This window comes from Capricornis sumatraensis, chromosome 5 (genome assembly GCF_032405125.1).
Source record: "Capricornis sumatraensis isolate serow.1 chromosome 5, serow.2, whole genome shotgun sequence".
Classification (NCBI taxonomy): domain Eukaryota; kingdom Metazoa; phylum Chordata; class Mammalia; order Artiodactyla; family Bovidae; genus Capricornis; species Capricornis sumatraensis.
Window position 1 is genome coordinate 71,253,901 of NC_091073.1, and position 25,910 is coordinate 71,279,810.

Here is a 25,910-nt window from a genome sequence, read left to right on the forward strand (position 1 = left end):
GTTTAGCAGATTCATCCAGGCAGGGCCCTTTGTGCTGCTGTTTTTGTGCGAGCAGATCCACCAGGGACTCTGGGGCAGAAGTTAAGCCCATCACTCTGGGAGTTTCTGCATCATTGGTAAGAACACGGCCATGTTTTAAGTAAGAAATGTGAGCTGGCCAGTCATACTAGAGGTCTGTGTCAGAGTCAGCCATGAACCGCTCTTGGGGTGTTCAGTATGAGTGATGAACTGGGCCCCACCGTGGCTGGGTGTGCCGGGAGGGGTTGTCATGACCTACATGGCAGTTCAGCTTTGCCGCTGGCTGGATATATGGCCTTGATCAGTCATTTCATCTCTCTGAACATACATTCATTCAGGTGTCATTTAAGAAGCTATCTGAGGTTCACTTTTGGGAAAATGTCAGAGTATCTTCTCACCTACTTGTATTTGTAATGTCATTTTCTGTAATGTTCAGTAAGAAATCAAAACATTTGGAAACCACAGAGTTTTCCATGTTGCCCTTTTCTGGATCTATAGACATAAGTGATCAGGTTGGAATTATAGATAATTCCCACATCTGGTATATTATTGCAGTTTATTATGGCAATAATTTTATTTATTCAGTCTCAAAAAAGAATCTCCCTTTAACCATTTGACGGTAAAATAATCCAGCTGCCAGTGCAGGAGCCTCAGGTTCAGTCTTTGGGTCAGAAAGATCCCCTGGAAGAGGAAATGGCAACTCACTCCAGTATTCTTAACCTGGAAAATCCCATGGACAGAGGATCCTGGCAGGCTACAGTTCATGGGGTCACTAAGAGTTGACATGGCCAAGTGAGCACAACCACCTGACAAATACATACTTCATGCTTTTAGCAGCTGAGGATGCTGAGTTCCTTATAGACTTTGGAAAAAAAATTGGAGGACTTTGGCTGCTTTAGAATATTACAGAAACCTCATCATATTATTAACTTACTTATTTTTAAAGTTAAAATGGATGGATGGGAGGGATAAACATATAGTCCCTCTTGTCTTACAAATGCCACCAGATGCTCTCTCACTGATGTTAAACTAACCTCCACATGCCAATGAGTGTGGACCGGCTTGAGGCTCCATCAGGCAGGGGGTTTTGACTTTTTTCTTTCTTTTTTTTTTTTTAACTCTGCTGTTATCTTGTGTACTGGGTGCAGAAGACCACAACTGTGCTTACCATGAACTTCTTGAAAGCACAGGTTCATAAGCCTCATGATGTAGAAAGAGAAATAGCACAATAGCTTTAGCAGCTCAAAGGGAGAGATCATCGCAGCCCATTGAGAGACAGAGAGGAAAAATGATGGGACCCACAGCTGGTCAAAGAGGGGACACAGACCCATATTCGGAGTCCAGCCTAATTCCTGGCCCTGCTGTGGTGAGGCAGGCAGATCTGGGCAGTTGCTCAGGAGGACCCGGTGCCATGGTTCTCCCCATGGGGCCAGTTTCAGGATGGTCCTGAGCCGCATAGTAAGTAAAGCACCGAGTTCCAAAAATTAAATGACAGGCTTGCCTGTGAAACCTGACTCTCACTAGGACTTTGGAGAGGTGGAAAAGAGAGGTTCGGTTCGGGGGATTGTATGGGATACAGAAGTGAGCACCGGCTGTGTGCCCTGGGGCCATGTGAAGTGGGAGAACCGCTGTCCTAAGGGGTCTCCTTGGCAGCCCAGGCTCAGCAGCTCTGCTGGACACTGCTGATCCTCTGACTCACCATGGTTGAGCCTGCCCCAGCCTCACCGCCAAGTCCAAGCGCAAGCCCATGGGAGCCCTGGCTCTGACCCCTCTCGGTGCAATGCCAGGCCTAGGGAGGAGGTGTGAACTATGCAGGCTCTGGGCTGCAGGGTCTCAGGAGATCTCAGTGCAGGCCAAGGAGGCTGCAGGAGGCTTCTAGTCTGCTAGAAGACAGTGTGCGCACTGACTTTTCAGGAAACCCCGAGGGCTGTCAGGCCCAGAAGCGTAGGACGTTTGCCTGCTGTGAAGCTGCTGTGTTGTCTGAAACCAGAGGTGCCCGGAGGCAGTTAGTTCTGGATATCTCTCTGCTGGACTCTCCGTTACCACCACCTCTTCTATCCCTCCCCATCCATTACCCTCTTCCAGTAAACCCTCAAAATACCCTCAACTAAATGACCAGTTGGAGAATTCAACTCCATGGGATCAAAATTCTGTAGACATTAAAAATTTTTGCATTATTTCCTTCCACTTTCAGCAGTCACCCACTTGACATTCAGGAGGAAGGAAGAGAAGTGCTGCGTTTTCAGGAGGCAGTCACAAGTGGTAGTGAGTGTTCCCTCTGTACAAGGTAGCTCCTGGTTTCTCAGGGAGGGAAGGATTTTGGGAGGACGTGGCCTTGTGGAATTAGGCCCAGCCCATGTGCCTGTGCCTCATACTTCTTGGTGGGCAGAGCCAGTTTCCTGTATGTGTTTGCATCACCTGCAGAGACCAGCACTTAACCAGTCCCACCCACTTTACCTGGTGGCCTCCCTGGCGGCTCAGACAGTAAAGAATCTGCCTGCAATGCAGGAGACTCGGGTTCGATCCCTGGGTCAGGAAGATTCCCTGGAGAAGGGCATGGCAACCCTCTCCAGTATTCTTGCCTGGAGAATCCCATGGACAGAGGAGCCTGACAGGATACCGTCCATGGGGTCACAAAGAGTTGGACACAACTGAGCAACTAAACTTGTTTTCACCCACTTCATAAGCTTAGGGTGCAGCTGCTTTCAGTATTCAAATGAAATTAACACGAGCGGGATCTTTCATGCTGTGATCACGGTCTTTCTCTCACCTGAGGGTTCGCTGCTGGTTACTGTTGTCTTTGGTTATGCTCCTTAGACCTGGATGTCATCAGTCTCCTGGGGACATTAACAAGCAGGTTCTAGTCAGCAGGATGGGGGTGGGGCCTGAGAGTGATACTGATGCTCAAGTCCAAGGGCACAGTTTCGGTGCAAGGGTCATGGGTTCCCAGCGCTTTGCAGATGGTTGTGTATGTGAAAATGTGTGGCGCACTGGATAGCCCAGGGACCTCGGGGTTCAGGGATTCAACTTCCCAGCTCACTTCTCACCCATTGGAGGCACAGAGTGGGTCAAGGTGCACTAAGTTAAGAGGACAGAGAATAACCCCAATTGAAGCCATACACTTGTCTCAGTCTCTCTGATTGTTTTTGCAGGTGCCCCCGTGGTGTGATTGAACACAGGCCACCCTCGGGGCCCAGAGGTGCCGTGCTCCCCCGGAACACTGCTTTGATTGAGCTGTGTTCTTTCTGGGTGCAGAGCTGGGAGAGTAAAGCTCTCTCCCTGCTGTTTCAGTCAGCTGTGCTCGCCACAGACCCCATCGGCCTAGAATGCCAAGACACAGTTTCTTAGATACCCAGCTGTTTCAGGGTGTGTGCACATTGGGTGTGTTGCTGTGTCCCCAGGTATGCACACGTATACACACGCATACATGTGCACACACACATGGGCACTCGCATACAAAACCGTGTCCCTAAAGTTACACCCCTTGTGCCAAAAGAGCTGAATCAAAGAGTTCTTGCTTCAGCCGCCTACTATGCCCTCGGCTGCCCTCTCACACAACCAGACTTCTGTTCTCTATGGCGTGCCCTCTCTGGGGCCCTTGGGGTTCTGTTTTGGTCATCTGTCTTCATCTGTGCCCTCCTTGAGTCTGTCAGAGATATTCCAAACATTTTCAAATAAGGTACAACCTAAAAAAAAAAAGATGAGGTCTCAGACCCTGCCTTTCCAGGGGGCCTTGTTCCATGGCCAATGGTGGCGAAAGACTGACTCACATCGGTGGCCCATTGCACCCTTTCCTCAGAGCACCGTGTATGTTCATGGAGCTGAAAGGAGCTCTCAAAAGGCCTTCCCAGAAGAAAGCTAGTCTGTGTCGATGTCTCCTCACTGTAAATAGAGCACTTTGCAACTTATAATCGGCAGTTAGTTTTATTAAAATAATCACTAAAATATGCAGTTGGCACTCTCTCTCGGGAGGCACCCGCCTGCCACCTGCCATGAGCTGACCCCTGGAATGTCTGCTGTCCTCAGGCCCTGAACCTGGTTTGGCTGAAGTGCTCTCCTTTCTCTCCAGGTCCATATTCAAACCTTTCATCTTTGTCGATGACGTAAAACTCGTCCCCAAAGCACAGTCTCCCTGTTTTGGGGACGACGACCCTGCCAAAAAGGAGCCTCGGTTCCAGGAGAAGCCAGACCGCCGGCACGAGCTGTACAAGGCGCACGAGTGGGCCCGTGCCGTTCTGGAGAGTGACGAGGTGAGCCTGAGTGGGGGCCTGGGCGCGGGTGAGGTCACCAGGAAGGAGACCAGAAAGCGGATAATAAGCTCATCATTTTCCTCCTCTCCAGCTAGTCTGCTTCCAGAAACCCGGGCTCCCGAGGCCCTCGCTAGAATGCTTGTGGTAATTGTTCCAACCAGCCTCTTGAAACACAGTGAAAGCAAGCCTCCACTTTTGATGTTGTTCAAAATGCAGTGGCCTAAGAATATCCCTCTTTTACTTACTGTCCACCTGGGAATAACAGAAATGTGCAGTACTAGTTGGGAGAACTGGTTTCCTATGGTCAGAAATTGTTTGTATACTTTTGGAGGTAAACAGTTGTATTATGGCAGCACTTTAAAGACAGAATCATAGTTTTGTGGGGTTTTTTTGCAAGTGATTCTTCAAAAAATCCCTGGAGATGGTTGGTGGTGATGGTTGCATAACAGTGTGAATGTATTTATGCCACTGAACTGTATGCCTAAAAATGGTTAAAGTGGTAAAATTTAAGTTCTGTATATTTTTTTCATGTAAAAAGTTTTAAAATTAACTGTCAGTTTTAAAATAGTTCTTCTTCAAAGTGCAACCCTCCTTCCTCTACCCAAAACTTTGGGTAATAAAGTAACATCAGTTCAAACAAGAGAAATATTCAATATATGCCCATAGCAGCCGATAATGATAGGCTTTCAAGTAAAATCCAAGCCTATATGTTTTTAAAACAATTTTGGCTATGCTGGGTCTTCACTGCACATTTCTCTCTAGTTGTGAAATGTGGGCTCTAGAGTGCAAGCTCAGTAATTGTGGCACATGGGCTTAGTTGCCCCATGACATGTGGGATCTTAGTTCCCTGCCCAGGGATTGAACCTGCGTCCCCTGCACTGGGAGGGGGATTCTCAACCACTGGACCACCAGGGAAGTCCCCCCAGGCTTCTATTTTGCTGACAGAGAAAGAAGGAACATAGTTGTTAGATGCTCATCTGCTTCCCAGGCATTTATTTAACAACTTGTGAAGTTCCATTTTGTCTTAAAAAGAGGGACCTCTTATAGGGAATTGGTGCACACATTTTGCATGGACTGGGTAAGCTTATTCTCTTACATCTGGTATAGTGGGCTTTCTAAGAAGGATAAAAAGAAGGACAACATCAACAGTAAATCCAAGGGAGTTCAGAAAGCATCTCTGAGAAGGGTAGTCTCCCTGTTTCTAGACCCTGCTCTTCTGTGCCCCAGACATGACCATTCTGACGTGCAAAAGTCACACAGTTATTCGATATTTGTCCTGCCTGCCAGATGTGTCCCCGGGACTGGAATGCTGCCGCTACACTGCACTAGCTCTGTCCAGGGCCGCCTGCCCTGATTGCTGATGGTGCACGCTTTAGGTGGATGACAGTAAGCCCGAGTAGGGGGAAGGTGTCACTCCCTGATCCACAGTTTTCTGGTTATTTGGCAAATGAAGGCAGAGGTAGGAAGGCCTGTGCATTCTGAGGCATCCTACACAAAATTTCCAAGAGGTGAGGTAGATGAGGCTGGGTGGACTTTGAAATTTGGAAATGACCATTGGTTTGAGTTAGGGCAGCACTGGGAGATGGTGGATGAACGGTAATACCCGTTTCTCTGTTCTGGGAGTAACTGGACAAACAAAAGCTTCTCACTGTCATCCACTGTGAATGAGTGACTCTCACTTGGAAGAAGAGATGTCACCCCTTCAGAAGAAACAGTAAATTGGGGATAGACGTGCCATTCACGGATCCATTTATTCATTCAAAAGGCATTGTTGAGAGTGCCTCCTCTGTCCGATGGAGGAACATAGAGATCAGCCTAGTTCTTACTCCCTGGGTGATTGCGGTCTAACAGGAGACCCAGGCAAGTAGACAGACCATCACAAGACAGGAAGAGAACAGCTATGGCAGAAGGAAAGGCATTGGATGGGGAGCCCCGAGGAGGGGCATTCTGAAGGTGGGCACGAGCTGCCCAAGTGTTGGCAGGGAGCAGGGTGGCCTGTGCAATGGCAAGGAGTATCATGGGTTGGAGGAAGGCAGCTAATTCAGTCTGGCTGCAGAGAAAGCAGATGCAGGAGGCAGGGCAGGAGGTGAGACAAGCAGGAGCCTTGTGGGCTGCAGAGGGGCCTTTCCCACTGTCACTCAGGAGTCTGGATTGCATCCTGAATGCAGCGGGAACTCTGTAAGTATTCCGGGCAGAGCAGTGACATCATCACATCCTGAGTGGCACCCCATGGCAGTCCCGCAGGAAGCCCACTGAATAGAGTGGGGGTGGGCCCTCGGAGGGCTTTCAGCATCCACTCCAGTGGCCCCGACTCTTTTTGTCTTTCTCAGGAGCAAGGTCAGAAGCTGAGGAAGACGATGCTGGAACTAGAGAAGCAAGGCCTGGAAGCCATGGAGGAAATCCTGACCAGCAGTGACCCCGTGGACCCCACCGAAGTGGGGGATCTCTTCTATGACTGTGTGGACACGGAGATTAAATTCTTTAAGTGAAGTAAGCGTTCCCTTTCCCCTTCTTATTTAAAATTTCCCACCTTACTAAATTACCAGCAAAACAAACCACTCTCCTGTCCAAGTAAAATGAGAAAGTTGAGATGCGTCAAAGTCACAGTCCCCTTGTGTTCTGCCTTGAACCTTACAACGCCGCCCCCTTCTTCTGCAGCGTAGATCCCCTCCTTCTGCAGTGTAACGTGTATCCCCTTGCCTGTTGTCTGATCGTATGACTGTGTGGATTTTAAGCTGCTATTATTGTATTTCAGTGACAATGGACACATTAGCCTTTTCATGGGAGGACTAGAGTCCATCAAAGCCGTGGAAGACAGGCTCCATGGCACCGACTTTGCGGGAAAGGCAAAATCTCTTGGAGTCTTACTCTTTCAGTAGCGATTTCTTTCAGGTTAACAAAAGGCGTTTGTCTGGCCCTGAGCTCTTGTGTGTGTGTGTGCCCCAGGGAGGCTTCCACTGAGACACTGAGCACAGGCCAGTAACGCAGAATGCCCCCGGCTGTGTCTTCTGAGATGCAAAACAAGTGGGAAGGAAAGAAGGGGGCTCCGCTGGCTCCAGGCACAGCTCCTTCCGGATTCTCTTGATCCGAAAGAACCTGTGCACTGCGCTCGTGTGCAGTGGATCCAAACAGATGGCTTCCGCCTTCTGTGTGAGCTGAAGCCTGCCCACCCCCATCCCCGTAGGGATTCAGGGGCGGCTGCACAGGTAACACTCCTGATCAGGGAGTGGCTCTCCTACCAGGCAAGGGGCTGTCCCTGCCATTCACCCGCCGCGTAGATGCGCTTGTGTCTTGAAATGATTCTGGGCCTAGTTTAGAATTAATTAAATGGCCCTGTGGCAGAGTTCCACCCCACAAAGCTGCAAATTTCTCAGCTAATGAAGGAAGGAAAAGGAGAAACTTTTGGCTGTTTAGATTCCAGTTAAAGTAGCTGGAATCTGAGCAGCCACCCCATTATCTCAGCAGAGACTTTAATTAAACTGATTTGTTTCCCATGTTGTGGGCTCACGAAGGATCTAACTTACCAGCAGAGCTCAGGAGAGCATGTGAAGAAGACCAGATGGGCTCAGCACAGGGAAGACAGAGGGCAGGAAGGCGACAGATGGATGGAGAAGCATTTCACTCCAGGGGACAGTCCCACCCCCGCCCTTCCTGCCCAACCCTGTTACAGCCCACAAAGCTGTGGAGAAAGCACCTGGCTTGCCCTGATCTTTCCCTTTATTCTTCACGCCCCACGTGGCCCGGTAGCCATTTTCAGGCTAGTAGCTGAAGTGGGCAGGTGGTGGTGGTGGCAGGGGTCTTACCTCCAGCTATTGAAACTCTCAACCACTCTTGACATGCACAGAGGCAGAGATGAGGAGGAGAGGTGTACATGTTAATACAGCAATGGGTGGGAGGGCTGTGGCTTCATTTCTCCAGCCTGACCTGCACCATCTGGGCCTAATCATCTTCACTGGTGATAGGTATTTGCAGATGGAAATACTATAAGTATCAGGAGTCTTGGAAGTGACTTCCAGTTAGACTCGTTTTCCAGCTGCAATGTATCATATGCCACGAGAGCTGGAGAGGAATTGGGCCCCAGACACAGACGTAGACACTGAGGGTCACAGGTGTCACTGGAACAAATCTTTTTTTCTACTAGCTCCCCTCCAAGGGTGTAGGCATAAGAGCACTGTGAATTTTTTGCCCAGAAGTTTTGAAAATGTGAAACCTCTGTGAGTGATAAGACATGGGAGCAATATTTGAGCTGGGAAAACTAACAGCGATCGTTCACAGCAGCTTGTGGTTGCTGAATTTTGTCTGGGCTTGGTCTGGGCTTTCAGTGAGAGCTTAGGGTCTCCTCTTAGGTGGCATGGCCATTCTGAGAGCATCTGTCTACAGCTGTTGAGTGGGGAAGGGCAAGGCTTGAGGATGACACAGGCACCTCATCCCCTCCCAAACCCACCTGCTGAGTGGTTATTTAAAACAAGATGATGCAAAAAACCACTATAAAATTCTACCACATGGTCTCTCCTTCCCCTGTCATAGAAACAGTTCATCAGACCTGGCATGTCTGAGATACCCAAGGTGATTTAGGGGTTTGAGCAAAAGAAGTCTAGTGAGAATAAATTACCTAGAGGTCCAGCTTTCATTTTTATGGGCCAAGCAAGGTCACGGAATAACCCAGCCAGCCTTATGCCATTACCCAGCCATTGTGCAGTGGGAAACAACAATGACCACTTCTGTTAAGGACATTGACCTTAGTCCAGCAACCTAGAAAAAGGCCAACTATAACTAAGAGTTGTGTGGGTGGGTTAATGCTATTATCACAATTGTGATGCCACTGTCTTACCACTAGAGGGCGGGGCAGCCCTTTTCTGGCAGAAGTTAAAGAGGCTGGGATGCTTTCCTTAGACTTGTACAGAGGTGTACAGTTAAAGCTTGAATAATAGCAGTGGACAGATTCTTTGTGCATTGGGATGCGTGGGGAAAGACAAGAAGAGAGCAAAGAATCTGCTGATGTGGATGTTCACTTCTAGTGACAGTAACAGTTTGAAATATGCAGTTGGATTTTGAGGACACTTGCTGAGGGGGATGTTTGTTTTTAAATGCTCCTAACAGACTCTGTTTTTGAAAAATGTTTATCATTATGTGGATAATTTCTTGAGCAGGGATTGATTTTCTAAAGGGAAAATGAATATATGCAAGGTGAACTATGAAAATTAATGTTTAAAGGTCAGTGTGTAAATAGCTTCTTAAAATGCCATTTGTGTATCCATTACGATTTGGGGGAGGGGAGGGGGCTGTGCACACCTTGTGCAGAAGGAAGACGTGGCCTTGAAGGAGACTCTCTCCCCTGTTCTCACGCCCTATAACCAAACATAAGCTAGTTATAGTCTTGGCTAGTAGATGGGATTTACCACTCTAACTAAGGAGGAGCAGAAGCTCCAGTAAGAGTAAATTAGCAAAGCAGAAGTAGTACTCCTTCATCCTTGGAGATGGTCTGGAATTTTAAGTAGAATAAGGACATATTTGAAACTATGGTGATTCTTTAGTGCCCAGTAACATAAGACAGTGTTATTATTAGAAAGAGTCCTTCTTATAAGCTAACAGAGCAAGTGTGTGCCTATTAGATATTAGCAGTGAAGTTCCTTCACTTTTGGATGGATTATTAGGTGTAAAAAATAATTATCAATGAGGCAAACTCCTTTGCACCCTGCTGTCATCCCAAGCGGGTCCAGTTATTACACAGTTCTGCCCAGTCCGGCAGGAAAGCCAGGTGGGGCCAGTGTATCTGTTAAGAAACCACGGGCTGCATTCTTAACTGAGGAGGAGTCCAGTCATCTCTGGAGAAGGTCTTCAGGGAAGCCACTGGTGGTGCCGAGGTTAAGGCGTCTGCCTGCAGTGTGGGAGACTCGGGTTTGATCCCTGGGTCGGGAAGATCCCCTGGAGAAAGAAATGGCAACCCACTCCAGTATTTTTACCTGGAGAATCCCATGGATGGAGGAGCTTGGTGGGCTACAGTCCACGGGTCGCAAAGAGTCGGACACGACTGAGCGACTTCACTCTTTCCCATGGGGGCGGGGCAGGGGCGGAAGGGGGCAGGGCCGGGGCGGGGAGGGGCGGCAGGTCGCCCCGCCCAGCGCTGCCTGTGCTTCCCTGTGGTTGTGGCCTTTCATTCCACGTGGTCTTAAGTCCCAGCTCCTCTCCTGTGGTTTGTGTCAAACGTGCTTTATCTGACTGAATCCAAACATCCCAAGATGTCCCGTGCGGATTTCTCGTGGGGATGAATATGTATATGTTTGCGGTCATGTTGTGAGAAGTTGAATGTGCGAGCTGGAAAATGCTAGCTAGGGGCAGGGAATAATAAAAAAGGAGAACCTTGCTGTTTCCTGCAGTGGGAACTGACTGTCGTCTTAATAGCCTTTTGTACAAATATCTACAAACCAGATAACTTTCCCATCCAGTGCTTGCCCTTGGAATTGTCTCTAAATACATCAAACATACAATAAAAAAGTACTGAAATTAATGTCGCAGGGCCTCTTCTATCTTGTGTTTTATTAATAAATGCGAGCATTGGCCACAACATAGAAAATGTATGAAAGGGGAAATATTTTATGACTGGAATCTTTGGAAAACCCAATCAAGGTAAGCGTTTTCTTCATTTATCCATTTTGTCGATAAACTCACTCTTTAAAATAAACACAAAACCATGACATACCACCTCACACCCGTCAGGATGGTTATCAAGAAAATGGGAAATTAGTGTTGCTAAGGATGTGGAGAAATTGTAACCCTATGCACTGTTGATGGGGATATAAAATGGTACAGCTGATACGGAAAACAATATGGAGGTTTCTCAAAAAATTAAAAAGAATTAAGCCATATAAGCGAACAATTTTATTTTTGAGTATATACTCAAAAGAGTTGAAGGTGGAATATCTCAAAGAGATTTTTTTACACCAGTATTCATACTAGCATTAGTCATAATAACCAGAAGGTGGAAGCAAGCCAAGTATCCATCAATGAATGAATCAATGATTTGTATAGACAAGCAATGGGATATTCAGCCTTATAAAGGAAGGAAACTCTTGACACATGCTACAACAAAAATGAGCCTTGAGGACATTATGTTAAATGAAATAAACCACTCTCAAAAAAAAGTCAAATATTTGATTCCACATTTATGAATTGCCAAGAGTAGTCAATCTCATAGAGCCTGAAAGTAGAATGCTGGTTGCCAGGTGCTGGAGGGGTGGGAATGGAAATGGGGAGTCTTTGTTTAAGGGGTATTGAGTTTAAGTTTTGCAAGATGATAAAAGAGTTCTGGAGACTGGTCACACACAACACGGTGAATTTGCTTAACACGACTAAACTGTACACTTAAAAATTACTAAAATGGTAAATTTTATGTTAATGGGTATCTTACCAAATTAAAAACAATCATCAGAATGGCTGGTGCCATCTATGCCAAGTGTCTTTATTTTAAAGCCATAGAAGCTCCATTAGAGGAAAGGATGCCAGTTAAGAAAGAAACCAGCTCTTCTCACTCTTGTGACCTAGAAATGCCAGGTTACTTCAATGATTCTATCTCCATGTGACAGGGAAATGCAACTGAATGTCTTGTTCTTGAAAACAGGACGTAGTCACTGGCAACAAATGACCTATGTCAAGGTCAGAGTAAATGACGACCCCATTTATATGACAAGGAGCTGCTGACTATTTTTATTCTCAGCTCTTTTTCCATCAACATAAACTCCTGCAAAGTTCCAGGGTAACAGAGTGTGTATTAGTTTGCTAGGGCTGCCATAATAAAGGACCACCAACCAGGTGGCTATTTATTATCTCACAGTCTGGAGGCTAGAAGTCCAAGATCAAGGTGTTGGCAGAGTTGGTTCCTTCTGAGGGTTGTGAGGGAGAACCTGTCCACACCTCTCCCCTGCCTTCTGGTGGTTTGCTGGCAATCTTCAGCATTTCTTGACTTGTAGAAGCATCACCCTAATCTCTGACTTCATACAGCATCCTCACTGTGTATATGTCTGTGTCCAAATTTCTTTTTATAAGGATACCAGTCACATTGGATTAAAGGTCCACCATACCTCAGTAGGACTTCATCTGAACTTACATCTGCAACGACTCTATTCCTCAGCAAGGTTACTTTCTGAGGTATGGAGTTAGGAGTTGAGCATGGGAAGTTTTGGAGGATGCAGTTCAGTTCGTAACAGGTTCGTGAAGGATGCCAGGCCTCCGGGGGCATGGTCTGAGAACCTGGAGCTTGCTTCTGGAGTCCACAGCCCTTCCCATTAAGTTGCTCCCCTTCCCCTTCTAGGCACCACCTCTTCTACCCAGAACTTCCAGTTGCCTGGAACTATGGCCACTTCCCCTCCTCCACAGTCAATAGCTTTAGAGTTCATCATCCATTTTGTCAGTTATCTTGGGCCATTCATTGCTTTTCTTCTCCACTCAGATGGGCCCTTTTGGTCATGTGAGAGCTTATCTGTGCCTCAGCTAATAAAGACAGCAGATAAAACAAGTCAGGTCCTTAACTAATTCAGATGCAAAGTGTGTAGCAGCCAACTTTGAAATTAGTTTCTAGATGAGATTTATTTCAGGAGCATCTATGAATTGTAATTACTGCTGTCTCCTTGTTATCCCAGCTGAGCTAGGGATCTGAGCAGCTCAGTGAACATCTGAATGGAATGCCTGGGACACAGCCAGTGAGAGCTGAGTGTGAGACTGAATGTGTAGTAAGCAAACTGCTCGTACCCTGCAGTGTGTATGTTTGTGTGTGTGTGTGTGTGCCTGTACACACTGATGCCTGGGTCTGTTGTGACCTGAGGGTTGAAGGCTTGCGCAGGTGTTATGTTACTCCATCTTCACCACTATACACTTAAGGACATATTTATGCCTCTTTATTACAGATAAGGAAACTGAGGCATAGACTGGTTAAACTTGTAAGATGCAGAATCAAGATTCACATCCATATTTTCCCTGAAGCCAACATACCTATCAGGCAAACCTTATCTCCACTGTACCAGGTTCCAAAGAGGCCACCTGAAGACAATATAATGGAGATGGTGATGAGACTGCTCCACACAGGAGATTTTTTTAAGGCATTTGCTAAGCTGAGGGGGTGGTGCTAAGTGTATTTCAAGTTGAAAGTTGCTCCATTTCAACACAAGTTAGCAGAATTTGTAAGCATGTTTGGTATTAATAAAAGTGAATAAGTAGTGTTACAAAATACATTTGATTTTTTCCCTTGCTTGGTTTTCTCAAATACCCATTCGTTTAATTAGCTACAAAGGTCAGGAAAACATTCTGTAGTTTAGTTCAGCTGTAGTATAGCTCCAAAAAGAAAGGCCCCATTTCTAACACAGAATGTTACAGCAAGTGCTGGGTCCTGTGTCAGTGTCCTGTCTGAGCCCTTCTAATCCTTAAAGATGGTTGGCTTAGATTGGTGCTGGCGACCATCAATTGGCTTTAACAAGTAAACAACTGGAAGCATTCCCACTTATTAAAGTTTATTAATACAAAGAAATGAATCTGCAGAGGGAAGATCAATAAATAGAAAATACACAGGAAACACTGGGAGAGTCACAGACCACAGCGCTGGGGAGATGACTCGAGGATGGGAGGGGCACTCTGTTTGAGTTTGTGGTCCAGAGGTGAAGTATTTGTCCTGCCACAAGAGTTCAAAGGGCAGGAATTCAGTGTTGGGTCTGGAGGAGAGATGTGATGCCAGATTCCTGAGATTTTTCCCTAATTGCAATTTTTGGTTTCTGCACATTTCTTCCCTCTGACCTCGAATAGTTTTATTTTGAATTTCTATCCCAGTGGTGCAGAACATCAGTGTGTAAACACCTCATCGGGGCAGGCAGTCTACTCTGAAGGTAGAACGGCTTTGGTCTAGTGCCTTCTTAATCATGATTGTTAAAAAACCCTTGTAATTATTTTGTACAACTGGGAGAGAGGTGGAGTGGATAGTGTTATATTTAAAAAGTTCTGACCTTTTGGAAAGCTTGCAGAACCAATAAGACAGATCAGGTATATGCACAGCTGATGACCTGCAAAAGCTTCTTTTTCATTGATTTAGCTGTTACAGTTTGGCGTGATTTATTCCCCAGGGAAGGGAACTTGACGTTGCACAGTGGCTTCTGTTTGGAATGAGAGAGTACGCAGTGATGGTGGACACCATCTCAGGGTCAGCCTCCATCCCAGACAGGAGGTGGTGGATGCGGTCACATATTTGCCAAAACCCCATTAACGGTCTGTTTTCTGCGCATGGCGTGTTCTCGGCATTACATCCTTAAGGTGTGAGGGCATGAGTGGGCTGTTTCAAAGGAAACATTTTTCACTGTTTTCTTTCCACCTCTCCTGGATTTCCTTTAATCTGCAGCTGTTTTGAGCACAGATGAGGGGTCAGTCTGCTTTTTTCTATTTTTCTCTCCTTCCTCAGTCACAGCTTTCCCTCCAAGGATGAGGTCAGGCAGCAAGCAAAAACACACTTTCATTCCCTTGCCAGCCCCAGAAAAAGGGCATGAGAGGAGCAGCCACAGGTCACAGCCAGTCCTGACCCATCCACAGGGCTAGCCGAACTCATATACTTCTCCCCCTCTAGTTGAGTGTCACCACAGGGACTCGGGGACTCTCAGACCAGCACAGAAAGGTGCTAAGGTTTGCCTGATGGGTGGATCCAGGTTCCCTAAGGGTGGGTGGGGGACACTTGATATTTGAGGCAGGTATTTCAGAATATGTTTGAGTCGATACTTTTTCATGTCATGCTTTCCGTGGTAAACCCTGCACTCAGGGGAGGAAAAAGAAAAGATCTCTGAGACAGAATTAATGATGACTTATGTAGGTTTCTAATTTGCAGGGAACATAGTGAAATCTCCTTCAGCTCACCTCACCCTGGCTGCCAGGATGGGGGCTCAGAGGGACAGGAAGGACCATCGCAGAAGCGTGGGCATGAGGGGCAGTGTAAACACTAAGGGCGTTGGCTACCTGCAGGACTGTTCAGTTACACAAGGGGCCCTGTGTTCAGCCTCGGAGGAACTGAGGCCACTCTTGCCTTCGATCTGCGTTATATTTACATGAGGCAGCAAAAGAATCCTTGTACTGCAGGATGGGAGCAGGATGTGGCGTCTCGTCCACTGGGGGCCGTGTGGCGGCATCTGGGTGAGGGACACGCTACTCTTGGGGAGCCGCGTTGTTCATAAGGCATTACCTGGTTTGATTTTGCAGTTTGGGTGATGAGACTAGAAAAATCATGCCAATAAGAAGCCATTGTGGATACTATGACTTTGGGAAACTAAGGAATCTTCTAAAAACAGTTGCAAGTCTAGGGAGGGCCAGCCTGCAGACGTATTTACAGTCATGGAATGGACACTATGCGGTGGGACAGGGCTGTCACCTGTGCCAAGGTGCACTTTTAAAAATGGAGAAATAATGTGCATGTGTTTTAAATTATTCAAATAATAGTTGACTATAATACTGATTTAAAGCCTGTGCAAAACACATATTTACAATAAACGCTCCATTCAGAGCCTGCATGTCAGCTGAATTATGACTTGAGAATGGTGAGGTCTGACGTTCTCCTGGGGATGCCCACCCTGCCATATGGACCTCCAGGTGGCTTACAGGACGTTGGCTTCATCCGTCTTCTCACCGGAGCGTCTTAAGGGCTAACTGTGGAAACACAACAGTGTTACCAGGTGGGGTCAGAGGTAAATGAACCATCCCCAGGGCTGGCTTTCCCTCATGCCTGCAAGGCTGCCCGGGTCTGATGGTTCCATCATATGCAAGGTGCTGATCTTCACCCAGCGGGTCGTGGGTGGAAAAGGAAAGTGTAGCTTGTTTCAGGTGGGGACCGAATGTCATCAGAAACATTTTAGGGACCATGTACCAGCAGACCACTTGACGGGAAACTAAGAAAAGCTAAGAACTTGGTGGCAATCTAGAGACAAAGCAATGAAAAAGAGAGAAAGGGCCCCAGGCTCTCAGATTTCCAGTTTAGGGCTCCCAGCCTTGCATGGAGCACTTGGGCTCTGGCCCATAATAGAAGAGCACCCCCGGGGCTCTGTTCACCATGTCTGAAACTCCGTGATTTCTCTGGGCAATTTCTTTCTGCCTCACTGAAGTAAAAAATGAATTAACATGGTATCCACCTAGACATAAAGATCTTGACTGTGGGATGCCCAAGACAGACTACAGTCCATCCTTGACTAGACTTTATGGGCTCAGGGGATTCAGATGTGTGCCTGCCATGAGGTTAGGGACCAGACAGTATGGAACGTTCCATCACGCTTATAACGTCTAGAGGTGAGGGTGACTCCTGTCCTGGCAATTCAGACCTGCAGGGAAAGCAGCAGTGAGGGCCAGTGGAAAGAGCACTGGACAAGGAGTCAGAGGTCTGTACGTGTGACCTCAGATGAGTTCCTTAATCCCTCAGAGCTTGGTTTTCTCCTATTGAAAAAAAGGCATTAAAGATAAGTCTCTCCAGCTTATATCACAGAGTTGCTAAAAAGGATCCAATGAAATAGCATATGCAAGTTCTCTGAACTAGAAAAAGTTGTGTAATGTAGGGAATATTATTTTGATTATTACCATATTTTTCTGATCACGGGAGTAATGCATTTATTGTAGAAAATTCAGAAATTGCATAAATGCACAAATAAGTCAAATTCAGTCATAAGCTGGCAGAGTGAATGCCTGTTAACAACTTTGTGTATATTCTTCCTATCTTTTTTTTTCTCTGTATATATCCGTCTTCTCTGAACTGCAATCATACACCCACCCAGTTTTAAACCTACAATCATCCAAGAATGTTTATTGCAGTTCTCAAAACTGGATCAGCTGTGGTTAGAAGGGGAGGAGGGTGCTTGTCCTCCTTCAAGGAACCTTCACCTCCCCCAGCTTCCAGGAACCTAGTTCATTCCTTCTTACATCCCTTTCCTTCAGGTTCCAACCTAACCTGTGGGTCCTGCCCTTTTTGCCACATAGCTCTGAAACTGGAGGCCAGGAGGGGATGAGAATCCCTGTTTTCAAAGAAGCAAAGGGCCTTTAAAGATGAGACCCTGTCCTGTGCAGTGAGAAATGTCATCTCAGCCCAGGTTAGAAAACACACACTGCGTTCAAGTTGCCTTGTGTGAGCATGAGGATATTTCTTCAAAGCCTGTCTTACACGGGCAGCTCTCTGCTTCCCCTCCCCCAGCTTTCCCCTAGCCACCAGCACTTGAATTTTGAGGCTAAAGCGGTCAAGTTAAATGACAGTGTTGATGGTAGAAACCTGCCCCCGCCCCGGGAGGGGGTGGTGGTGGTTGTAAGAAGCCAGGTACTCTATAGATGACAGAGAATACTGAGTTATGTTTTATGCATGGTACAGAGTTTTTCTCTTTGGGCTTCTCAGACCAGGGTAACATGAACAGGGTGATGGTTGCAGAGGGATTCCCAGGGGTCCCACGTGCCAAAGCAGCTTCTGATGATTCCAGAAAAGCCCTCTTTCACTCTTCAGGTTTTGAAATTATGAGTGGTTCAACCCAGCTGGAAACACAGGTGCCCATGTGTCTCCTTCCCCCAGGTAAAACATGAAGCTGTTAATATGAAAGGGAAAGTAAACCTCAACAGCTGTGTGCTTCTTGAGGAGGTTTCCCGGTTTTACACTCAGGGACCAGAGAGCTCTGTTACCTGAGCGTTTCTGCCTTTGATGTCATCAGAACTCTTCCCGCCCGCATCGGCGTGGAGCCAGGGACCAGGTGTGCGGCCTGAAAGACACAGGAACCATCTCTCCATCTGCTGGCCATGGGCCCGCTGTGCACTTCACAAAGCCTGGCTCCGCCGGCACTCAGGGCAAAGGCGTAGGAACCAAGGGTAACGTGAGCCCGTCAGCCCGAACCCCGCGGGCTCCTGGCCCTAGACTGTGTGTTTCCACTCACTGCTTCTCTGTCGCAGACCGTGCATACAGAGGCATCATGTCCACTGCTGGAAGGAGAAGTTATGAAGGGCTCTCATCTAAATGCAGGTGAGCCTCTCAGCTCTGACACCCCACCTGCTACAGACTCACTCGTGCGTCCAAATGAGCTGGCGCCCTGCTAGTGTTGTTTAAAAAAGGAGTAAAAAGTATATCCTGACACAGCTCAGGCCCTGCCTATGAGGATCCAACTCATTCTCTAAAGCGTGCTAGGTGTAAATATTACACAAGTTATATGTATATGAACATATATTCTCATAATTAAGAATCTGAAGAATACAGAAAAGGTAATAGGGGAAAAACCCTACAGTGCTTCCTCTCTGCCTGCCCTTCTCTCTAATCCCAATTATTTATCCCAGAGTCACCTCCGCTAAAAGTTTGATGTTTATCCCTCCAGCTTGGTTTTACTTTTTGGCATTTACTTACACAGCTGTGTATGTATATAGGCAGATGCATGGTTTGGTTGATCTGGCCAAGTTTTAAAATCCACATTCCCAGGAATTCCAGAACTTTTTCTGTGAGCCAGGTAATCCAAATGGTGTCCCTATGTCTCTTTCTGTCTCTCTGTGTCCCAGATGTCTGCTGCATTTGGTACAAGGCTTTTCTGTCTGCTTCCATCACCATCTAGGAATTAAACATCCATGTCCCAAAGCCCTTAAAACAATTCGTGCTGCTGTGCAACTGACTAACATGAAAACCAAAAATATCCATCACAGATTATTTATGATGGTAAAAAAAAACCCAACACTGATAATAACCTGCATTCAAAAGCAGTGTTCAGGAAATCTAGGGTTTCTCATCATATGATGGAGCACCAAGCAGCCATCTGAGTGTCTACACAGGCTCAATTAATTTGGGTTGATGTTTGAAATGCAGGAGAAAAAAGCAGGCTAGAAATTGTATAAATAGCAACACCTCAACTATTTAAAGGGCTTCCCTGAGAGCTCGGTTGGTAAAGAATACGCCTGCAATTCAGGAGACCCCTGTTTAATTCCTAGGTCGGGAAGATTCCCTGGAGAAGGGATAGGCTAACCACTCCAGTATTCTCAGGCTTCCCTGTGGCTCAGCTGGTGAAGAATCTGCCTTCAATGTGGGAGGCCTGGGTTCAATCCCTGGGTTGGGAAGATCCCCTGGAGAAGGGAAGTGCTGCCCACACCAGTATTCTGGCCTGGAGAATTCCATGGACTGAACAGTCCATGGGGTTGCAAAGAGTCAGACACAGCTGAGTGACTTTCACCTTTTTTCAACTATTTAAAAGTCCATTTAAAAATGTAAATCATATACTCAACTGATTCCTTTTGTATTTATTGCTCTTTAAAATCTCTTAAAAACACTTTTCGTGTTTTCTACAAAATGAACATATAAGTCATCTTAAGAATCTGTTATTGGTATGATATAGTTTTTTAAATGAACTACCACATAGAAGGGTCTCTACAACTTACAAAACATTAATCCAATGGGTCCTGTATTTTCATTACAATACTTTTAAAATTAATGAATGCATCTGTTCTAGGATAAAGATTTTTGGGGGGCAAATGGCATAGGAAGTACTAGATTTTTAGCCAAATTTGCACGGTCAGTTGCTGCAGTCATGTCCAACTCTTTGGGAACCCATGGGCCGTAGCCCACCAGGCTTTTCTGTCCACGGGAATTTTCCTAGCAAGAACACTGGAGTGGGTTGCCATGCCGGCCTCCAGGGGATCTTCTCGACCCAGGGATTGAACACATGTCTCCTGCGTCTTCTGCATTGCAGGCAGATTCTTTACTGCTGAGCCACCGGGGAAGCCCCTGTAAAAAGTAGAGACACTGATATACTTAATTCCATGCAGCAGTGTGGCCCTGAAACTACTGTTCTTAGACTTACCCCAGTCTGCTACAGGAAAGCCTTCCTTTAGACCAAGGTTTCTTGACTTGGCTCTATTGACATTTGGAGCTGGATAATTCTTTGTTTGGGGAGGGGGGCTGCCTGTAGGTTGTAGGTGATCTCACATCCTTCTTAGTCTCTACCCACTAGATGCCAACAGCACATCCTCCACGCCCCAGAGACCATTTGTATCAACAACAAAAAAATGTCTCCAGACTGTGCCAAATGTCCCCTGGAAGGCAAAATCCCATCTTTGAGAACAACTGAGCAATGAAACAAGCTTCTCCATAGGTGAACAGTGCCCACTAGTTTTTATAAATATGATGGGAAACACAGCAGAGCTAAAGGGTAGCCAATTTTTTCATAAAACAGAGAAGAAAACTCTACATCTTGGAAAAGAAATTTCACTGCTGCTAGAAAAGGGTGGCTGAGAGTTGCCAGGGTTGCCTCAGATTCTTTTAATTCAGCTATCTCCTTGGGGGGTGGCATCTCAAATATTTCCTTATGAGATGCCACTAGGATCTCTTAGAATTCAACAAACAGAGCTGTTCTGCTTGAAATGGTCCTTCACATGGGCTGTTTTCCTACAGGAGAGTATTTCAGATTCACTAAAATACTGGTTTTCAAACTTTTGGTACCACAATGTGCAGTAAAAAAAGACTTTTTCCATTTCTATCCAATCACATGTGTCTACTGCACACAGAACAGCCTGAATGACCATTGCTGCTGCCTGCTGGTAACCAGATGGCACCTCTTTCTCCGGTTATTAACACGGCTGTGTGTCCGGAGCTGGTGGCTACAGAGCCGCCAACTATGAAAGACTTCTCTGAACAGTGGGGCTTAAACAAGAAAGTCTACTCCTGGGTGGAAGGAGCAGCGGCCTGAGGGCCACACTGGCTTCCAACTTTACTTTTTGTCATTTGTAAATCAGGCCAGCCTTATACCTTTCCCCAGACACAGAGATATTTTCATGTGTTAAAAAAAAAAAAATTTGTTCTGTAGCCAACCAACAATCGGCTAAATACTGCAGGGCTTGAAAAGTATCCAGAATGGATTTAAAAACTTGGCTGGCCATCAAAGCTGGGTCTCTTGGAGGGTCTCCCAGAATGTCTCCCAGTCTTGGAGTATAATTCCAGGGGCTGGGTGAGGAGAAAACAGACTCCTTGGGGAGGCAGATCTAACTGTCAGCTCTGGGCCAACTCGATCTCTCTGAGGTAGGGTCCACATGGCATCAGGTGGAAAGTAGCAGCTATGGCGCAGAGAATCACATTGTGTATCTGAAACAAATGGGATGCTGCATGTACTGGCCTCATGTGCAGAGAAGGAATACTGATTGGACCGTGACACAAGAGGCAGATGGTTACATGCAATCAAGAGCACAACTCTTTGCGACTGGAAGCGTTCCACTGGCAACGCTAACCAACTCTTTGCAACGCCATGGACTGTAGCCTGCCAGGCTCCTCTGTCCATGGGATTCTCCGGGCAAGAATACTAGAGTGGGATCTCCAGGGGATCTTCCTGACTGAACCTGGGTCTCCTGTACTGCAGGCAGATTCTTTACTGGCTGAGCCGCCGGGGAGGCCTATCCGTATGACACAGAGGTTTCTGTTTCCCTTCTTATCTCAAAGCAGCTCAACGAATATGAAGCGAGATGCAAAACAGAAGAGGATGCTCTTACTAGATGGCTCCAGTGTAGCCTGTGGTGATGAATACATGGGCTGGGCCAGAGTTAGGGTGCCCCCCGCTGTATTCCCCAGGGGCCTGTATGTCCTGTGACCTGTATGTTGTATGATTACTTGCAGGAGGGTTAGCCAAAATAATTGGGCTTCTCTGGGAGTAGCTGTTTTTCTATCTTTTAAAAACAAGGAAAAGGTTCTGTTAAAAATATATTTATCCAGAAAGATGTTGATTTGAACCCTAAAAAGCAACCTGGAGTCATCATTTTCCCTTTTGAATACAGAGCCACTGAGTCTGTAGCTTCCTTTCTACTGGGAGGTGCAGCCTTTGCTCTCAAGTGAGCCGAGGGCACATGCAGGGGTCTCCCTAGGCCTCTGCATGGAGACCCCTCACCTGAGAAGGCACCCAACCACCCCTGGTTTGGTTCTATGCTGTTCCGGTATGTCAGGCAGCCCTCCCATGTCAAGAAGAAGCCTCAGGCTCTCCTGGCTGATGTGGAGCGAAGAGCCGCGCCTCGAGCCCTGGTTCTGCCACCAGCTGTGGCCATGAGCAGGCCACCCTACTTCCGCATGGCTCCCTCTGCTCACCTGGAAGGAACTGGGCTGGGAAACCTCACAAGGCTTCCCCTGCTCCGATGCTGGCAGCCTCTCACAGCCTTTAACTAAAGGACATGATGCATTTCACTGGACATGATAATTCTCGTATCTGCCGCAGCTAAGCCTTAGAAACTGCATAGCTGGCCTCTCCTCTCCTCCCTGGCTGTCACTGCCACAGTTGACATTGGCCTGAGGGACCCACCACCCCATCTAGGGAACTTACAGAGTCACCCTATACACTATAGGGCCTCACTTCCCTCCTTGGGCACTCAGACCAGGGGTGGGCTTAATCATCGACCCTCACCCCATAATTTTGGAATTTTAAAATTAGTTTAAATGATTTTTAAAAGTAATGTATATTTATTTTAGAACTCTTGGACAAAATAGTGAGCCATGAGGAGAATAAAATTCACCCAGCATTCCGTGACTAAGGGATAACCAGCCCTAACACTGTAGTGGATGTTTCTAGCTGCTTCTCTCTTTTCTTTCTCTGTTCCACTGCTCCCTCTCCACGTAAGTTCATGAAACAGTTTCTTTTTAAAATTAACTTAGGTTTTCTTAGAAGTTTTTTTAATGTGGACCATTGTTTAAAGCCTTCATTGAATTTGTGACAGTACTGCTTCTGTGGTTTATATTCTTTTTTTTTTTTTTTTTTGGTGTGAGGCCTGTGGGATCTTAGCTCACTGACCAGGGATCAAACCTGCACTCCCTGCATTGGAAGGCGAATTCTTAACCACTGGACCACCAGGGAAGCCCCTAGATTTTACTTAATGTAACTTTAGTATACTGGGTTGTTTTGTTTTTCTTCTCAAGGTTGCACTGACATTTTCCCATGTCAGTAAATATTCAATAGCACTACTATAACAGATGCAGAACAGTCTACCTGGTGGCTCTGCCCTAATTTATTTTATCTCATTGCTGGAAATTTGTATTGTTTTCAAATTTCTTCTGTAAATGGTTTAGCAACATATTAAAATATATGTATGTGGACTTTTTTATTGATTAATTCAACAAGTATTTTTTGAGTGTGAGTGCCTGGCCCTAATGGCTCAGTGGTAAAGAACTCCCCTGCCAATGCAAGAGATGTGGGTTTGATACCTGAGTCAGGAAAATCCCCTGGAGAAGGAAATGGCAACTCACTCCAGTATTATTGCCTGGAAGATCCCACGGACAAAGAAGCCTGGTGGGCTACAGTCCATGGGGTTGCAAAGAGTCAGACAAGACTTAGTGACTAAACAAAAACAAGTGCCTGGCCCCATGCTGGGAGCTGACAATAGACCAGTGAATAAAAATTGATATTATCCTAGCCTTCCAGAGCCTTCCATCGTACTTGGGAGATAGACAGGAGACAGGTAAATATATACTATATCAAGAGGTGATGTATGCTTTAAAGAAATGATAAGGCAGCATAAAGAGAATGACAGGAAGGGCTGCTATTTTATCTGGAGTGATCACCAGGGAAGACCACACGAAGGGATGTGGTCACCAGTAATAATCAGGCGTGGCTAAGATAAGCACACTAGGCCAGAGGTCCTTATTACCTAACCGCCCTCTGTAAAAGCTGGAAGAAATACTTTGGCACAGGCATTGTCTTCTGATTCTCTTAGTACTGGGACATCTATTTCTTTGATGTTATGGTGTGAACCACATCGAGCTGTTACTTACTTCAGTGTCTGGTGGAGAAGTTTCTCTGCTAATGGATATAATGGTAGCCAATTTTGCTATAAGTATAAAGTAAGTGTATTTTAGAGAATGAATTGGGCCACAATGAGATATAGCTTCATACCCATAAAGATGGCTACAAACAAAACAAAATACCAAGACCAGAAAATAACAAGTGTGGGTGCTGATGTAGAAAAACTGGAAGCTTTGTATACGCTAATAGGAATGTAAAAGGGAATGCAGTATGATAGTTCCTCAAAAAATTAAAAATAGAATTACTACATCATACAATTCCACTTCTGCATATATACGCCAAAGAACTGAAAGCAAGGTTTCAAAGAATTATTGGTACATTTGTGTACACAGCAGCATTGTTCACAACAGCCAAAAGATGAAAGTAACCCAAGTGTCTATTGATGGACAAACAGATAAACAAAATGTGATAAATATATACAATGCAATATTATTCAGTCTGAAAAAGGAAGGAAATTGTGACATGCTACAGCATGGATGAACCTTGAGGACATTATGCTAAATGAAATAAGCTGCTCTCAAAAAGTCAAACATAGTGTGATTCTACTTAAATGAGGTACCAAAAGTAGTCAGACTCAGAACCAGAGAACCAGAAAGTACAACAATGGTTGCCAAGGGCCCAGGGGAGGGGAGAACGGGGAATTGTTTAATGGGTATAGAGTTTCAGTTTTGCAAGATGAAAAGAGCTCTGGAAACTGGTTGTACAGGAGTGTAAATGCATTTCACACTACTGGACTGTATACACAAAAATGGTTAGGATGGTAGATTTCATGTTATCTATTTTTTAAACCACAATTAAATGTAAAGAAAAAAGGAGTTGGGATGAAAACAATCAATCAGCCACTTTCCCAGTGAACTGACCATGATGAGGACAGTCTGGCTGGGAACACCAGAGTGAAATTTTATATTTCAGTGTCTGTCTGTCCTCTCTTCCTTCACCAGCACGTGACTCTCTCATGGATAGATCAACGGGATCATTTATCTAAATCTCGGCAGTGCTAAGGGGCTTAATAAGTATCTGTCCATACGATGATGACTTCACCCTTACTATCGTCATTAAAGTTAATGAATATTTGTGAGCTATGCATTTTCCCAAAGATTCCTAGTGATAGGGTTTTGCACTTTCTTTTTATTGTGGTAAAATACATATAATATAAAATTTTCTATTAACAACATTTAATACATTCCCATGGTTATGTAGTCATCAGCACTACCTTGTTGCAGAACATTTTCATCAGCCCCAAAGGAAACCCATACCCATTAGTAGTCACTCCCCATTCTCCATACCCTCCTGCCCTTGGCAACTGCTAAATCCACTTTCTGTGTCTTTGGATTGATCTATTTCAGGTATTTCGTATCACTGGAATCCCACAATATGTGGCCTTTATGTCTGCTTCTTTCACTTAGCATAGTGTTATCAGGGTCCATCCATGTTGGAGCAGGTATCACTGCTTCATTCCTTCTTACTGTCCAATAATATTTCACTGCATGGCTCCACAGCCTTTGGTTTATCTATTTACCATTTGTTGGGCATTCGGGTACTTTTCACCTTTTGGCTATTGTGAATAGTTATGAATACCTGTCAGATATCTTGTTTGAACACCTGCTTTCAATTCTTTCGAGTGGAATTGCTAGGTCATATGGTAATTCTGTTTAGTGAATTGAGGAACCTAATGCATTTTAAAAAACATTTAAAAAAACTGGACAAAGTCATCTACTAAAGAAAGAAACAGCTCATACTTGCAGAGTGGAGACAGGGAAGACAGCACCGAAAGCACGAAGCCTTAGGGGGTTTGTGTGCTGTGCGTCAGAAGGACAGAGAGAAAGCAGGCAAGCAGATAGAGACAGAGCTCCAGAAATGTCAC

The 25,910-nt window shown here is 45.8% G+C and overlaps 2 protein-coding genes across 2 annotated transcripts in view; one reads left to right on the forward strand and one right to left on the reverse strand.

Annotated features, from left to right (window-relative positions):
• The window catches only part of SCRN1 (secernin 1), a 61,092-nt gene extending 54,034 nt beyond the window's left edge, over positions 1 to 7,058 (forward strand). The window contains exons 7-8 of the mRNA XM_068973153.1: positions 4,088 to 4,268; positions 6,599 to 7,058. Coding sequence (XP_068829254.1) covers positions 4,088 to 4,268; positions 6,599 to 6,757 — 340 coding nt within the window. The 3' untranslated portion in view covers positions 6,758 to 7,058. The remainder of the gene's footprint in view (positions 1 to 4,087; positions 4,269 to 6,598) is intronic.
• Positions 7,059 to 15,908: 8,850 nt separating this feature from the next.
• The window catches only part of WIPF3 (WAS/WASL interacting protein family member 3), a 54,643-nt gene continuing 44,641 nt past the window's right edge, over positions 15,909 to 25,910 (reverse strand). The window contains exons 7-8 of the mRNA XM_068972407.1: positions 17,931 to 18,007; positions 15,909 to 15,932 (exon numbers count right to left, since the gene is read on the reverse strand). Of these exons, the coding sequence (XP_068828508.1) occupies positions 15,909 to 15,932; positions 17,931 to 18,007 (101 nt within the window). The remainder of the gene's footprint in view (positions 15,933 to 17,930; positions 18,008 to 25,910) is intronic.